The sequence below is a fragment of the Drosophila sechellia genome, chromosome 2L, assembly GCF_004382195.2.
Source record: "Drosophila sechellia strain sech25 chromosome 2L, ASM438219v1, whole genome shotgun sequence".
Lineage (NCBI taxonomy): Eukaryota > Metazoa > Arthropoda > Insecta > Diptera > Drosophilidae > Drosophila > Drosophila sechellia.
Genome location: NC_045949.1, coordinates 11037330 through 11052338, shown reverse-complemented (window position 1 = coordinate 11052338; position 15009 = coordinate 11037330). Strand labels below are relative to the sequence as shown.

The 15009-nt window shown below is 45.2% G+C and overlaps 4 protein-coding genes across 7 annotated transcripts; 1 reads left to right on the top strand and 3 right to left on the bottom strand.

Annotated features, from left to right (window-relative positions):
• The first annotated feature begins 7010 nt into the window (after nucleotides 1-7010).
• Nucleotides 7011-8088, top strand: LOC6612144. The gene is made up of 2 exons (XM_002036625.2): nucleotides 7011-7729; nucleotides 7904-8088. Exons 1-2 carry the CDS (start codon nucleotides 7011-7013, stop codon nucleotides 8037-8039), a joined length of 855 nt encoding a protein of 284 aa, XP_002036661.1. The 3' UTR covers nucleotides 8040-8088.
• Nucleotides 8089-8277: 189 nt separating this feature from the next.
• Nucleotides 8278-10507, bottom strand: LOC6612143 (double-strand break repair protein MRE11). Its single transcript, XM_002036624.2, has 5 exons — nucleotides 10217-10507; nucleotides 9090-10164; nucleotides 8872-9032; nucleotides 8503-8812; nucleotides 8278-8435 (listed from the first exon to the last, which is right to left on the bottom strand). The coding sequence occupies exons 1-5, from the start codon at nucleotides 10441-10443 to the stop codon at nucleotides 8346-8348; spliced, it is 1863 nt and encodes a 620-aa protein (XP_002036660.1). The 5' UTR covers nucleotides 10444-10507; the 3' UTR covers nucleotides 8278-8345.
• Nucleotides 10508-10721: 214 nt separating this feature from the next.
• On the bottom strand, nucleotides 10722-12342 carry LOC6612142 (lysosomal thioesterase PPT2 homolog). Of its 2 annotated transcripts, XR_004363642.1 has the most exons (6): nucleotides 12135-12342; nucleotides 11893-12034; nucleotides 11723-11830; nucleotides 11255-11528; nucleotides 10882-11190; nucleotides 10722-10822 (listed from the first exon to the last, which is right to left on the bottom strand). XR_004363642.1 is itself a non-coding variant. In XM_002036623.2 (5 exons), the coding sequence occupies exons 1-5, from the start codon at nucleotides 12276-12278 to the stop codon at nucleotides 10992-10994; spliced, it is 867 nt and encodes a 288-aa protein (XP_002036659.1). In that variant the 5' UTR covers nucleotides 12279-12342; the 3' UTR covers nucleotides 10722-10991. The 2 variants fall into 2 exon arrangements, 1 of the variants encoding a protein (XP_002036659.1); XM_002036623.2 differs by having other exon boundaries at nucleotides 10722-11190.
• Nucleotides 12343-12751: 409 nt separating this feature from the next.
• LOC6612141 (forkhead box protein B2) lies at nucleotides 12752-14579 on the bottom strand. Of its 3 annotated transcripts, XM_002036622.2 has the most exons (4): nucleotides 14471-14579; nucleotides 14116-14207; nucleotides 13928-14026; nucleotides 12752-13846 (listed from the first exon to the last, which is right to left on the bottom strand). In XM_002036622.2, exons 1-4 carry the CDS (start codon nucleotides 14486-14488, stop codon nucleotides 13141-13143), a joined length of 915 nt encoding a protein of 304 aa, XP_002036658.1. In that variant the 5' UTR covers nucleotides 14489-14579; the 3' UTR covers nucleotides 12752-13140. The 3 variants fall into 3 exon arrangements, with proteins under 3 accessions (XP_002036658.1, XP_032583123.1, XP_032583122.1); XM_032727232.1 differs by lacking the exon at nucleotides 13928-14026; XM_032727231.1 differs by lacking the exons at nucleotides 13928-14026; nucleotides 14471-14579 and having other exon boundaries at nucleotides 14116-14246.
• Nucleotides 14580-15009: the final 430 nt, after the last annotated feature.

Below are 15009 nucleotides of genomic sequence, written 5' to 3'. Positions count from 1 at the left end.
TAAACATTTGTATCTGATAACAGCTAGTAACATTCCCAAACTGACATAAATGTATCTCTAAGATCGAAGTTATATTTGACTTTATGATCATGCGATATTTGACCTTATGTATCATTGCAATATTTTGCTGAATCATTTCTTTCCGTGTCTCTATCTGCTATTTTGTACAGCAGAATGATGCTTGCTTGCATTGGCGCTCCTCACTTTTATATCTTTCAGATATGAGTTGCCATAAACTGTACGTGTGGGCGTGGGCTTATGTGTATGTGTATCTGTATCTGAATAAATGTGGATGTGTGCCACAGATACGAATCCAATTTCTCAGAGGCAACAATAAAACTCGGCTCAATCTTTTGGGGGCGGCGCTGTAGATGGTATGTAACCGAATCTGAATCCAAGACCAGGCCTGAGATGACGATAAGCGAAAATGGCGAACCGCCTTATGACGCGACTTAACGGGATTCCATGCGCCCTGATTATGGGCATAAATACGAGCCACCCACCCCAAAGGCACGATACATGCGAGGAAAATTTAAATAAACTGATAAACGAATCCGCTCTAAGCCCCAGCCAACGTTGATGACTGTTTCGCTTGTTTCGCCTTGTCCCCCCAACCCGCCACTGGCGAAAAGATACAACTTCTGCCAGGCAGAAGATACAAAAATGAAGACGAAACGGGGCAAGCTGCTTTAATTAAAGCCAAAAGGAAGCCCGGCGCAGCGCAGCAATGGTGGCCAGGAGGGAACCAGACCAGATCCGAGGACCTGGTCGCCGGTCCGCTTGTTTATGACCCGCAACGGTCGCAGCGATCAGATACAGTATCTTCACCTGACACTGTGACTGGGTATGGGATTGGGTACGGGTGTGGGTATGGGAATGGGCATGGGTATGGGATCGGGCATGGGTCTCAGCCATGACGGTGACAATTTATGACGTACAACCTGGCCGCCGAACAGGAACCACTTCTCCCGGTAACCAGCGCTTTCAGCAATGGATGCTCCAGTAGCCGCCACTGGCCAATGGACGGCGAGCTTATGAAAATCATAAACACTGAACGGCGGCCGACGTTGACATCCGAGCAACGAATATGCATTTTAATAAAATATCCTAAAAGCCACATAAATCACATCCGGACAGAGCATCGCGTGCTCCAGGTGGACTTTATCGGTCGGCTGCCGCTTAATGGGTTTACCAACTTCCCTTCAATCCCCACCTTGGAGCAGTTCTCTGCCCCACATCAGCATCGCAGTGATAAGTTTCGGTGCATCCATTTAAGTTTGCTAATCTCTGGAGGAGGTCACTTGTTTCGATTGCATCGCATAGTTATAATGACAACGTTTCAGAGAATTTTAAACCAAAGAAAGCAATTACTCCAATATATCCAATATATCATATAAAATACTAATGTTATGTACATTTCAACATCCAAGATTAAATGGAGTAACACTTATATTTCCTTACGAAAAAGTTCACAAGGTTGTTGGGTCATAAAAATAAGCTGGCGTTGCCCTTGAGCTGTTTAAATTTATTTAATCTATGTCCAATTGGACCCATCAAGTGCCAACTGTCAAAATATTCAAAACCGACACTTTTCGTCTAGACTTGGCCAGCCGCAGGCGCAGTTGGTCATACTTCTGGGCCAATTATCAATATCTCTGGGCAGGAAGTGGAGCAGGTTGCAGGGCATCCAAGGATACCGAACTGGAGCGGCTATAATTATGACATATGATGGCATATACAGATGCCAGGACCGACCCATGTCAAAAAGTCCGTACATACAGGCATAATTTAGAGCGATTCGGAGACGTGGACGAGGGTCTTAGGTTCGTGGAATAATGATGCTGGCTTCTTGACACATTTGAGTGCTAATTTAGGAGTCTCGCACATGACCATGGTCAGGGATGCATCGATTACTGAATGTATGGGAGAGGTGTCATGAGTGCTCCGATCCTCTGGCAGGATCATTAAATTTTGCTCAAAAGAGGAGAAAAATAATTAAGCTACTTATCATAATTTACTCGGAATATCGCTGAAGATTTTATAGGATTTTATAAGATTGCAAAATGATTGGTTATGATCTATGCTTTTGCAGGGTCAGGAACCTTTGAGATTATTTCTTTTATTTATATGTATGTAATAACAATTAATGCGTTATAAGAAAATTTATAAAATAATATTACATATGAAATGATTTTTTTTGTTTATCTAGGACTTAAAGAAGACTAATACTTTTTCTTTGAGTGGGAAATAATGCCGATGAAAAGTAAATACCAAAAATGAGACCATAATCAACATGGCACATTGTGTACATTGTGGGTCCGCTTGCCACCCCCAAGACCACCCATCCCCCACCCCCTTTCTATCACCCAGACAGACTTTTAACGATAAAACCCAAGGATATCAAAATCGAAATATCGTTAGACGGTCCCGCGCAAAATGCTTGACAAGCATAACAAACAGTGGAGGTACATGGGTCCTGGGTCCCAGCCAAGGCTTTTATGATGGTGACGACCGCCCACAGGACCTCCCACCCACCAACAACACCACCCCCGACCACCACCCACCACCCGCCGCCCACTGTGTCGCATTCAACATGGCGTCGGCTGTTGGTGTTTCGCTTTCTGTTTCGCTTTCCCTGCGCGCTGGATGGGGGGATTCCCCCAGTTCGGTTCGTTTTGCGTTTTGCGATATAAACGAAGTTTACCAAATAAATAAAGAGCCCTCCGCCGCTTCTCGTCTAGCGATTGGGTTGCAATATATCGCGTACGTGCTGGCATGCCATAAATATGTGGCCCATGTAGATGCGATGCGATGCGAGGCAACAAAATTATATTTCTGTTTGTGTTTGCAACAATTTATTTTTCTCTCCGCCACCTCCACCCACTGCCACGCCCACCTCGCAGATAAAGCGAAAACATTTTTCCAGCTCAACTCGCTGCGCAATCGATAACGATGAGGGAGACAAAGGAACCATCGACTCCGAATCGTTTCAAGGATGGGGATTTCCCGAGCTTATTATATAGATACATAGATATACTACATAGAGTAGTGGCAAGTGTTCTGAAGGTAAACTTCAAAATATGTAGTGCAAGCAAATTTGGCCAAGACCGCAGCATGTGGCGAAGTCCGAAGGAGGAGCAGGGATCCGTAGCCAGCCCATATATCCTTCCATATTTGAGTTTTGTGCAGGGCAAAGGTACAAGGCCCTTTTATATTAATGGGGGCAACGAAATAGAGATTTTCACAAATCTGTCTCTTCACTCAAATATGTACAAAAGGTTTGTAAGTAAGTTTGCAACAACGAATTTCTTGTCTTAATACTTACCTCTTTAGTGAAATAATTTTAAAAAATAAACAGAAGAACAAGAATGAGTTTTAAATATTATTTATATTTCCTATATAAAAGGGCGGACTCTTAAGTTTTCTCATACAAAAATTATAAGTATTTACGCTTCAATTCAATTAAAAACTCCACTTTTGCAAAAGATTTCTATGTATCGAAGTATATTGAAGTATTGAAATATTTTTGAAGTACGCTTACATCCCAATTCCACTGTTAAATTTGCGACCAGCACTCAAGAAAAGCAGCAAGAAAAACAAAGAAACTTTTGGAGGAAAAGGAAAATTGCAGCAGAAAAATCGGAGCACAAGCAACAAGCCAACAAATTTAAAATGTGAAAACTTTGCAAGTAGTTGAAAGTTGGCAGCAGGCGAACGAACCGCAGTCGCCAGAGAAAGGCGACGTGCAGTTGGAAAATGGGGGAAACTCTTTGTCTAAGCAGGGGGCACTGCGGACTGCGGAGGGGTGGCAGGTGCAAACAGGGCTAAGTGATACGGGCGCACGACTACGGTACGGATACGGCTGCGAATACGGATACGGGACTCGATGATTTGATGTAGCTGAAAATTTGCCGCTGAGATTTTCTTTGTGGTTTCGACTTCTTTTGATATGAGAGCATTTTCCAACGTGCTGCACACTCAAGAGCAGCTATCCCCCAATGCCGCCGCCTGTCATTTGCCAATTCAACGGAGAACTTCAAAGAAGCGGCAGTGCATCCTCCAGTTCGGGCAAAATAATCCCCAAAGTCTGTCGCCATTTTGGAGTGGGTAGCAATCGCTAGCCACACGCCCACAAAGCAGTCGCAACCACAAGACGCAAGTGCAGAGGAAGTGGGTGTTATGAAATATGACGAGATATGAACTCATATTCCACCCTCGACAAGTTTTTCTGATTTTGCGCAGTCGCGATTTGGAAAGAGAACAAGAATATCATAAAAATTGGTCCACCATTGACCATAAAAAGATGGTTTCCATCTTATATAACAATGTAACATTAATATAATTAGTGGCTAATTACAGCGAAACCAAACTTGCTTATATTATTGCTTGATATCCATTCTTTTATCATAGAAAATATTTACAGCTTTTTTTTTTATTACCCTTAATATAGAATTATTTATTACTGATAGTATAACTTTTACATTATGAAGCAGTATGATATTACAATCTAATTAACTTTTGAACTTGCCGCAATGATACAAGCCAACCACAAGGCACTTGGCCAAAATGCCAATCAAACTGGCGCTGAGCAAATATTATCACAACAAGGCCGCAGAACAATGTGGAGGCCATCAATCAATAGGCACTCGTCGTCAGCCAAACCAATCATCCATTTATCCATACATATCCATCCGGATCCTGGCCATCCAATCACACAATCACCCAATCGCTCAGGCGTATCGCAAGAACAACAACAATTTTCCAATTAAGCGGCCAAAAATTTGAGCATATGATGATTATTGACGATAAGAGCTCCCAACCGCCCCAGGAATCCCAAATGGTCTGCCGAAATGTGCAAATAAATCGCACAATTGTCCATCCGTCCGTGGAGTCGTCCTTTTCGGGAGGATTCCGAGCTATCTACGAGCATCGAAACTAAAAGTTAGCTGCGGCCATGCCAAAACCAAAACAAAGAAACTTTCGTTTCCAATTTTCTTGATGTATTAAATTATTTACGCCCTCTTGAGCAGAGGATTCGTGTGCGTGGCACTCATATGTGCATCTGCAGATATGTACATACATATATGGACATGTGTGTATATAGGTGACTTCTATATGTTTACATTGCCAGCCACTAGTTTTGTTAATAACAGTAGCCCAAGAAGTTCAGTTAATAACACATAAACTTTGATTTTCCTAACAGTACAACAGTATTTTCAATTCTAGAAGTTGATCCTGTATGTACTGTTAGTTAGATACAGATAAAATAAAAAATACCTACGTTAACAACAAGATTCTGAAAGTAAGAATATTCAAACAGCGCAAAGGATATTTCATCCTTAAAATCATAAAATGTAGAAAAGGAGCTAATGCTAAATCGCACGAAATTCTTAGGAAAATAAAGTTCTAACATTATATTTATCACTGATTTTCATAAGTAACATAAGTAATAATGATAAGTAACATAAAGTTATCGGAATAACTTTGTAAAACTTGAAGACTGACACATTTGTAACGCCATTTTATTTAATTAGTGAAATTAGCGTTATCCGGATGGAAAAGATAACCGGCGAAAGTGTCTCAGTCACTTTTCACTGCGACTAACTGTCACCAGTTGGCCAGATGCGCTGTGCTCTTTCTAGGAAAATACCCATTAGAGGATGGGAGCTGTTGATTTTCACAGTTGGTGCGCAGAAAAGAAAATTTCTTGGCTGCAGCCAACTCAATTTCACCCAGTGGGCCAGTGAGCCAAATGTGCAGCGATCAGCGCACGGCATCGACGGGAATTCCCCTGCTCCGCCCAAGAGCAGCCCAAGAGCAGCAGTTGCAATTTATGATAACCAATTTGCGGACTACAAACACAACCATTGCCACACGAGCGATACCTTGTGCCGGCAAAGATTCCAGCGGAGATCCCAGTCCAAGATCCCAATCCCAGGGGCAGTAGCCGAAGTAGCGGCTTAATCACTCCGCTGCACGCATCGTTAAATATTATAAGTTATTACTAAGATATAGTGTGTGTGGATCGGTTGTTGCCTCCGGCGAACAGCTGGCATCTTCTACTGCATTGTTTTTGATCCTACTAACCATATTTACTCTTGGCACTAATTCTACTCTCTTTACTATAAACTGATTTATGTGTATTTTGTATTCAGAATATCTGGGCAGTTCCGGTGTTCCACTGCTCCAGTAATCGCTATTTGGAAGCTTCTACAGTAGACATTTGAATTAAAGAACTACATTTAAATTCTACTACATCTTACATTCAATGTAGAAATATTGTTTAATATTTCAATGATTTATAAATGACGAGTATTGAACATTTTCGGACAGTTTTCCTTTAATGAAAATATTTCTCATTTAAAAGTGTTCCTTCATGTATAATATTCTTTAAAATTGAAATTATTATTTGAGAGAATTGGAAGCTATTCGCTATCTAGTTCCAATACTAGCAGATTACCATAATAATATTATAATAATAATAATCTTAAATATTATTTTAATTTAAGTGAAATCCAATTCATTAGTTGTATTTCTACCCTATGCATTGACAACCGTATTCATTTATTCATACAGGCGTATAGAAATCGAAAAGTGCTACTTTGTGGCGGATAGCTCCGCAGATCCACGGCTCCATCGCGGGACCTGAACAAGATGCATAGGCATCCATCCGTGGTTGGGTAACGAAAACATGTCAGCGCCCACAGACGACCACGATAAGGAGAGTCGGTCGAACGCATAACAAAATATGGCCAGTGCTAATTGCCCTCCCAGTAGCTGCTCCACCAGGTCCAACCGAGATCCGTCTGCATCCCATCGAACACGCCAGTTCTTTCCGTCTGAGTGCGCCGCAATCTCCGATCGCAATTTATAAAAGCTCTGCCCGCCCAGCGATTTCGCTGCAGTAGCATCTTCAGATTGTCGGCAAGTGGACGTGGATATTAGCCAACGAAGATCAACACTTAAGATCAGGACTCTGGATACTCGCATTTGTCACCAAGGACTTCACAATGAAGCGTCTCGAGTGGCTGCTGCTCCTGGCGTTGGTAGCCTCCGTCTCAACGGCAGTGACTCCCAGGAGGAGGCGACACAGCGCGGTGGAGTCCGCAACTGCCTCCAATCCCGGTGATTGGGGATCAGCCTGGGGCTTTGGTCCCGAGATGGCACTCGTGAGGAGGGTGTACGACGATTGCCAAGACAAGAACGACTTCATTGGCTGCCTGAAACAGAAAGCCCTTCATGCTCTTACTCGAGCTCTGGACCAGGACTCTATCAAGATAGTGAATGGTCTGGCGCTGGAGAAGCAAAACCAGAGCGAAACGGAGAGCATATTGGGCTCCCTGACGGATGCCCGTCAATTTGGCAACCTGTCACCCATCGATCGAGCCCTTCTCTCCAAGGCGGACAAGCTGATGCGGACGCACACGCTCAAAATCGACATGGACGGGGGCGGCGCAGAGGATAGTGTGGGTCGTGGCCACGAGCATGGGCACAAGAAAAAGAAGCACAAGGAGGGAGGCCACATCAAGTACGTGGTGGCTGCCCTCCTCACCGCCATGGGCATCGCTGGTCCATTGGGTCTGAAGGCTCTGGCCGCGATCGCCGGCAAGGCTCTGGTCATCAGCAAGGTGGCCCTGACCATTGCCGGGATTATTGCGCTCAAGAAGCTCTTCTCACACGACCACAGCGAGGAGACCAGTTTCCAGGTGCACGCCGGTGAACATAACAGGTGAGTCTTCAGCTTTTGCCCCAATCAATAAGTCAAAAAAAAGTCTAAATCAGAAAATATTTTAATCCCGGGATAGCATTTCCATCAAATATTGCATAATTTCCTTTGAAAAACTTTACATTTCCATGAAGAATTGGTTTAACATTTACTTTACCTTCATGTGCTCCCCTGCAGACGCAACACTTACGTGATCCGGCCGGTGTCCAAGACGAGTGCTGGGGCAGGAGCCGGTGGCGTGGGCGTGACCGCCGCCGGTGGCAGCTCCTCGGTGGATCCGTATCGCTACTACTACGAATACCACCAGCAGTAACGCGTGTGCGCGCAGTGGCGATAGTGGTGTCTGGAGAAATCTCCGCCGTTTTGCGGCGCCGGAGTCTTGATGCAGCTAGACTACCAAAGAAACGATCCACACATCCAGTCGGACCAATTGGAGTCCGACAGCAGCCGTTCACCTTAATGTAGCTCCTAAGTTGTAGGCTAATTTTTTATGCAGTTGCGCGAACCCTGAGAATGAAGCCCATATAATAAACGATATCGAAATGTACTCCTAGAGATTGTAAAAAGGAAAACTGTTGTTTATTAAACTTCGTGGTAAACAAGGGCTCTGGAGTTTAAATCAATCGGAATCATCCGATATAACATAGCTGGCAGTATTACGAGAGCCCATAACGCTACTAAGGAGCGTTTGTTGCCTGCCGGAAGTTCGCTATGTAGGATACAAAAAGAAGATAATATAAAATGTTCAGGTTTATCTAAAGGCTTACATCTCATACCGTACTACTGACTGTCACATCTAGCTGGCCCTTTCCTCGTGTGCCAGCTGTGGCACCTGCTCGAGTTCGTGCCGTTCCACGACCCCTAGCAGCTCCCCGTCCCGTCGCGGGGGCAGTGGAGGCGTTCGCTTCGCTACCCAACACAGACATGGACTTTTCTTCTTTCTTCACCTTCAAGCCCTGTGTTTCGAGCATTTTCAGTAGATCCCCGTGCTTGTGAAGCACCCTAAATCGCTCAAGCTCCTCGTCGATGTTTTCGTCGTTGGGCATCGCTTCCATCAGGTGATCAACTGCCTTTTCCTTATAGAACCTTAAGGAAGTTGGTTAGCATGTACATATGTAGTTATTTGCTACTTGATTGCAACTAACTTGACAATATTTTCTGCTGCATCGGCATCCCTTTGCTCCAACAGTCGATAGGTCATCTCAGCAAGAGCCTTTGAGTGGAATAACTTGAGAGGCTTATTCGACTTGGCCTCTTCGAAATATCGATCGACTAACTCCTCCACGCGAGTGGCATTATCCGCTTCCTAAAATGTGTTCCGATGAAAACAATTCTAAATTTTAAATAATATTTCTTCCCTTACCAGTGCACGTCGCAATGCCTCTTTGTCCAGATTGACAGCCTCCGTTTTGGTACGCTTAACCACCTTGCTGAACTGCACCACATCCTGAACGTTGGCCACTCGAGTGCTAAACATCTCTCCAAACCGAATCGCATTGAACATGCAGGACTCATCGGTGTAGAGGAGACGCAACCGAATGAGCGGTAGCGTTGGCTGCTTAGAATGACCGGTGTGTTGGGCTACCGCCCGCTCAATCATAGCCTCCACTCGTTCCTGGGCGAATTTAAAAACCTTGGTAGAGGCATCACCTTCGACAAGTCCTAATTCGTCGGCATGGTCGGCCAGTACGACGGATTCAAAGACGAAGGGCCGCACAGTCTCCAGCGGAAGGGGCTTAAGCTTGAATTTTCCTTTGTAGATCTCGAGCAGGCCGACGTGCTTCTTCTTGGCCTCACCCTCGGACAAGGAGGTGGGCACCGAGGAGCCCGGCTGAGAGACATAGAAGCGCTTTTTGGCATTCTCCTCTGGCTCGATGCGACAATCGTGTTCGTGACCCCAGATCACCAGATGCAAAAACGATGGCAACAGGTCCTCCGGTAGGTAATTCTTTGGTCCCCGATCGGCGCGGTTTTGATGTACCACCAACAGATGGAACCAATCCTCCTCCTCTTTGGACTCATTTCCGTCTTCGCCATTAGCAACATTCTCGGGACAGTTAAACTTCACCTTAAAATCCTTGATAAGCCTTGCCAGTCGGCCGTCGTGGATGTGGCTAAGTCCGTACAGGGCCAGTTGGCTCTCTCCCTTGCGCATCAGCACGGGGCTGATCTCCACCTGGGTTAGATCGGTCCAACGACCAAAATAGTTAACCAGTCCCGAGGTGCTCAGCAAATCCAGAGAACTCAAACGACCGAAGCCACTGGGATCGTCGTGATTGCCGTGAATGGAGAATACCGGAATGGCAATGTTCAGATTGGGATCCTCGTAGTTCACGGACTGGTTAACGGCATTGTGAAAGCACTGCCCCTGGTCGCTGAGAATTTCCAGGGAAACAGGACGATCACCGAAGGTGTAGCGCCGCAGGAGTTCAATGCATCTGAGGAGCAATCAAAATGAGAATAGAGTGAAGAATGCCATGGAATTCCTACTTGTGTAGCGCATTCTGGCTGGGCACCGCATCGTGGAAGAGGTCGCCTCCCAGCAGAATCATGTCCACATCCTCGGACACCGCTAGTTCCAGGATCTCCTCGAAGGCTGTGAAACTGTCCTCGCCGCGCACCGCGTCTTTTTCGCCATAGCCCAGGTGGTTGTCGGTAGCCACCAGGATGCGAATCACGTTGTCCGCATCCTGTTCTGCTGTCGTGGTGCCATTCATGGTCAACTGGGCAGCTTAAAAATTCACAAAATAAGATATTGCGCCCTATTTCGCCATCACAGACCGCGGATGTATCGATTAAATATCGATTCTTCATTAAGGGATAAGTAAAGTTATCGCTTATTGTTATCTATCAGTTACTAAAAATGCGCGGGAGATTTAAGTATTATTTTTTCCCACGCTATGAAAATGAATTAAGAAACTATTTAAATTTAAAAAACAAATTTGACGACATGGAAAATAAACTTTTATTAACGATTCATTTGAATATCCAAATATATATCTTTGAAATTGCAAAATAAAAATTGCTAGTTTCACTTTATTTGCCTATTTACAAGTAGTATATGAGTTTGTAAGAATCTCTCCTGCAATACGCAGGCTGTTTTAAAAATATATAGCTTAGTTACCAATAAAAGATCATGTTAGTAGCCTAATTACCCAGCCAGCAACTTCACATTAATGCTTATTGATGAGAGTGAGCCGTTGTCCGTCTTTCCGATCACAGCCGTTTGATCGCTTAGTTTAGTTATTTGGTTTTGGTTTTTTGTTCAGTCCAGATATGGAAATATCACTTCGTGGATGACATCCCTTCGCGTGTGCCAGGCAAGATGATGAACATGGGGTTTGACCACAATGATGAGCTTGCCGGCCTCCTGAAGCGTCCTGATGCCAATGGAGTCGCTGGTGAAAATCGGTCGCCTAATAAAAGGAATCACATCCATGTTCTCGTCGAAGTACCCAAAGTGGCTGAGGAAATATATATATATGTGGTTATTTGACCTTTGCTATTATCCGACTAAGTAAACCATACCTCGATTGCCACGGTGTAATCACATCGTCGTTGGGTCCGCCGATCATCACCAACTTATTCAGCCGCACCATTCCCATCTTGAAGGAAGTGGAGTTGGAGGTCTTCTTCTCATTATTGATCAGTGGCAAGAATTCGCTGTACAGCAGATAGAGATCCTGCCTCTGCGGATCGTTCCAGTAGCCACCAACCGAGGTGTGCTGTCCCACGCGCGAGTAGAACAACTCGAAGGCTGTCTTGGCTGCCAAATCGGGAAATATCAGATGCAGGAAGCTAGCTGAAAGTATAACCAAGCTAGAGTTAAAATAAAAACTTGAACCATTGTGATCCCTTTGATTTCTAACCCCACTGCGAAATTTTCGAAAACGGTTACTTAATATATTTGTTTCTTGTAAACTTCAAAAAGGTGACGCAGTAATACATCGATATTAATAGAATTTACTCATTGAATTGAACTTTGATCTCACTTACTGCCGTATTGCCCCGCCTGTGGCGAGGATAGAGATATAAAGGTCTTCACATTGTGCTCGGGCAGACTTTGGATGGCCGCCCGGGCCAGGAGCCCTCCTTGCGAGTAACCTTAAAAAAGCATAGTATTGGTAAATAGTAGGAAATACCCTTATGAGGATAGACTGGCTTACCCAGCACAATGATGCCCTCTGGATGCAGTTTGCCTACCTCATTGAGGTAATCCCTGACCTGATCGACTTGTCGCCAGGCGTTCTCCAAGCTGTACCATCCACTGAACTTGTCGCAGTTGTAGACGATGGTACCAGGATGAAACTACAAACGGACAAAATGAGTCTATCAGTGCAACTGCGTTGTTTGCGTCGCATTCGACCTTGGCTCTGTAAACAATAACAAGGCAAATCGAAAAACAAACCTCTTTGATTTCCCGGACCAGAGAGGCCATCGATTCGGCTCCGGATAGAATTCCATGGAGAATGACCACCGGTTTGTAGGCCAGTGAGCCGGTAATGGACGAGCAGGTTACCAGGGCCACCAGGACTTGCAAACGAAGTCTCATTTTGTGGGGAACAATGGATTTCCGACTGATGTTGTTGATGTATTATTAGCTGCTCTTCTTCTTGCTACCCGCTTTGAAAATTCTAAAAGTGCGGATTTAAAATCCGACATGCGAATGGCAATGTGTTGCGAGCGCAATTATGAGCAGAGCGGCATTTGAAAATGCATTTGAAATTTAAATAAAACACAACAAACTATAGAATAATTGGATGATGAATTTAAAAAACGAGGTGTGCTTTCAAGAGGAAAGGTTTATAAAATAGTTCCAATAAATTGGATGCACACATTAAAATAAAGATCAAATCCAATATAATTTAGCGGACCATTAGAAACACAAAAGTGTTCGCATTGGGTACTTTTATAATACAGTCTGATCAAAATAAAAGTATGAAGTACAAATTACATTGATTGTAGATGCCATTGCAAAAAACTAAATCCCTAGGCTCCAATAACTCCAATAAAAACAGAGAGATCGCCGAATCTTAAAATAATGCTCGTTTATTCACTCTCAACTTACACGATCGTCGTTATGTACTTTGCACTATTGTGTCTTGCGTAAATTTAAGTCTAGGCGGCATACACGCACCGCAATTAATATCTACGCTCTGTGGCTGGCGATCCACAGACTCATCCTCCACATCGCACAATTCATTTGTCATCCGGGGCCCGGAACAAGGTGATTTCAGGGTATATCAAATATGACAACACTTAACAGTTTAGGCTTAGGGCTAGGGCGGCATCTCAACCTTTTTGCTTAAGAGTTCTCGATCTGGATTTGTAGCGGTTCTGTTCCAAGTTACGTGATTCTTTCTGCGGCCGGAGATCTAGTAGAAGAAGTCCAGCCCGTTCCGAGGGCTCGAACCTCACCCGGCCACCTCCTCGCTGACAAAGTCCAGCTTGACCACCTCAGCGGGCAGGCACTCCTCCACGTCCACCTCGTTCTCCTGGACATTGATGCGATTGAGGGTCATGGACACGTCTGGTCCGCACTTTAAGCCTGCTGGCGCGCCTGCTGGCGATCCTGCTGTCGCCGCTGCCGCTGGAGGATTGGAGGTGCTAACCACATCGTCGGCAATCACCACCGTGGGCGAAAGTACTGTTGGAACAGTGGACACTGCCGACACAACGGGCACCATGATCTGCGTCGACGAGCAGGTGGACACCATATGTGGCTGCTGCACCACTGTCGCCGTAGTCGAAGTGGGCTGCTGGATAATGATGTTCTCCGTGATGGTGGGCGTGTTGTTGGCCGTCGAGGCTGCAGCCTGGGCTGCCGCTAATGCCGCAGCCTTCTGCATCTGCTGGTACTGCTTAACGGTCACCGTCGTGCCCGTCGTAGTTGTGGACTGTGGATGCAGGATGATCTGCTTTGGCTGCGCCACCAGCTGTACGTGCTGCACGATGGGCTGTGACTTGAATACTTGAGGAGGTGGCTGCTGGAGGGGCTGCTGCGGCTGCTGTTGTGGCAGCGTCTGGAGAACGTGTTGCACCTGCTGGACGGGCACTTGCTTGGCGGGAATGCCGGCGTCCTCGAAGGCCTTCTTCTTCAGCGCCTGGCGGATCTGGGATCTGCAATGGGGAAGGTCAATTAAAACTAGCACGGACACACTGGGCAGCCGGTTCCCTCGCCAGGAGCACAGGATCACTTACACGGTGCGGTTCTTGATGCTTAGGCTGATCTTGGTCAGGTCGTCTGAGAAGCGCATTATGGACGAGTGCAGCATGTCGATCTCCTCGTCCGTCCACTTCCTGCAGCCGTGGCGAGGGAACAAGGCACACAGAAACACTCCGATTAGTGTCCACAAATTTCGCGACTCCAACGCACAGAATCAACTTACCCCGATGGCGACTCCGCATTGGGATGCAGCTGCATGGTTAGATCGCCCAGTCTGCTGAACGCCTGTCCGGCGGCCGTGAATATCTCCCCCACCTGCAAGTGCATGCGGATTTGCATCCGGAGTCAGTTTGTTGTTACCGCGTGCAAATTCAAAACAAACGCACCGCCCCTGCCCACCGCCCGCCAACCCACTCGCGGTGGAACAACAAATTTCCCACTCGCAGGAGTGAGACAAACGAATGACTCTCGGCTCTCTCCCGCGCCGCCTTTTTCTCGCTTGCAACGCGCGGAGGCGCTGGCGACGGGATCAACGCGGGCGGAGCAGCCGGCGGATGTGGCAGAGCGGCTGAACCTACCTTGATTGCCGAGTTCATGGCCTTTTTTCGCGGGGCGCTGTTTTTTTGTCGTAATTTTACGTAGTTTTGCGTCCGCAGCTATCCAACACTGATGCCGTACACAACACTCAAGCGGCCCTCAATTTTCCATTGCACAGCACTAGAATATGTATTTGCGCAACTATCGACTTATCGATTGGTGCAATCGGGAATTCAAACAAGAAGCGTTAAGCTTATTTAGTCTTACATTTAAGTAATTTTTGTCTTTTATTATTCGAACCAGTAAATTCTGCGAATCTGATTTTAACATTAAGAAAATGTAAATAGTTTATTCAATGCTATACATATAAACAAAATATTATTACACATTATAGAGGATACATTACTTAACTAGCAATATTTAACTTTTTATCGAATTTAACCATTAAACAAACAAAAACCAACATAATACAGATTTAAATTTAAATACTATGATCACGTTTGTTTTTATTTTGTATTTAATTGTATTTAATTTTTGTATTGATAATATTTGACAGTTACTTAGGACATAAATATAAATA

Bases quoted from the DNA above. Each gene is read 5' to 3' on its own strand.
- LOC6612144 (XM_002036625.2), top strand. From the start codon at position 7,011: ATGAAGCGTCTCGAGTGGCTGCTGCTCCTGGCGTTGGTAGCCTCCGTC. The intron at 7,730-7,903 runs GTGAGTCTTCAG...GCTCCCCTGCAG, and splicing joins CACGCCGGTGAACATAACAG to ACGCAACACTTACGTGATCC.
- LOC6612143 (XM_002036624.2), bottom strand. From the start codon at position 10,443: ATGAATGGCACCACGACAGCAGAACAGGATGCGGACAACGTGATTCGC. The intron at 10,165-10,216 runs GTAGGAATTCCA...ATTGCTCCTCAG, and splicing joins AGCCAGAATGCGCTACACAA to ATGCATTGAACTCCTGCGGC. The intron at 8,813-8,871 runs GTTAGTTGCAAT...AACTTCCTTAAG, and splicing joins GCAGCAGAAAATATTGTCAA to GTTCTATAAGGAAAAGGCAG.
- LOC6612142 (XM_002036623.2), bottom strand. From the start codon at position 12,278: ATGAGACTTCGTTTGCAAGTCCTGGTGGCCCTGGTAACCTGCTCGTCC. The intron at 11,831-11,892 runs GTAAGCCAGTCT...TGCTTTTTTAAG, and splicing joins AGAGGGCATCATTGTGCTGG to GTTACTCGCAAGGAGGGCTC. The intron at 11,191-11,254 runs GTATGGTTTACT...ATATTTCCTCAG, and splicing joins ATTACACCGTGGCAATCGAG to CCACTTTGGGTACTTCGACG.
- LOC6612141 (XM_002036622.2), bottom strand. The intron at 14,027-14,115 runs GTAAGTTGATTC...CCACGGCTGCAG, and splicing joins AATGCGGAGTCGCCATCGGG to GAAGTGGACGGACGAGGAGA. The intron at 13,847-13,927 runs GTAAGTGATCCT...TCCCCATTGCAG, and splicing joins AGCATCAAGAACCGCACCGT to ATCCCAGATCCGCCAGGCGC.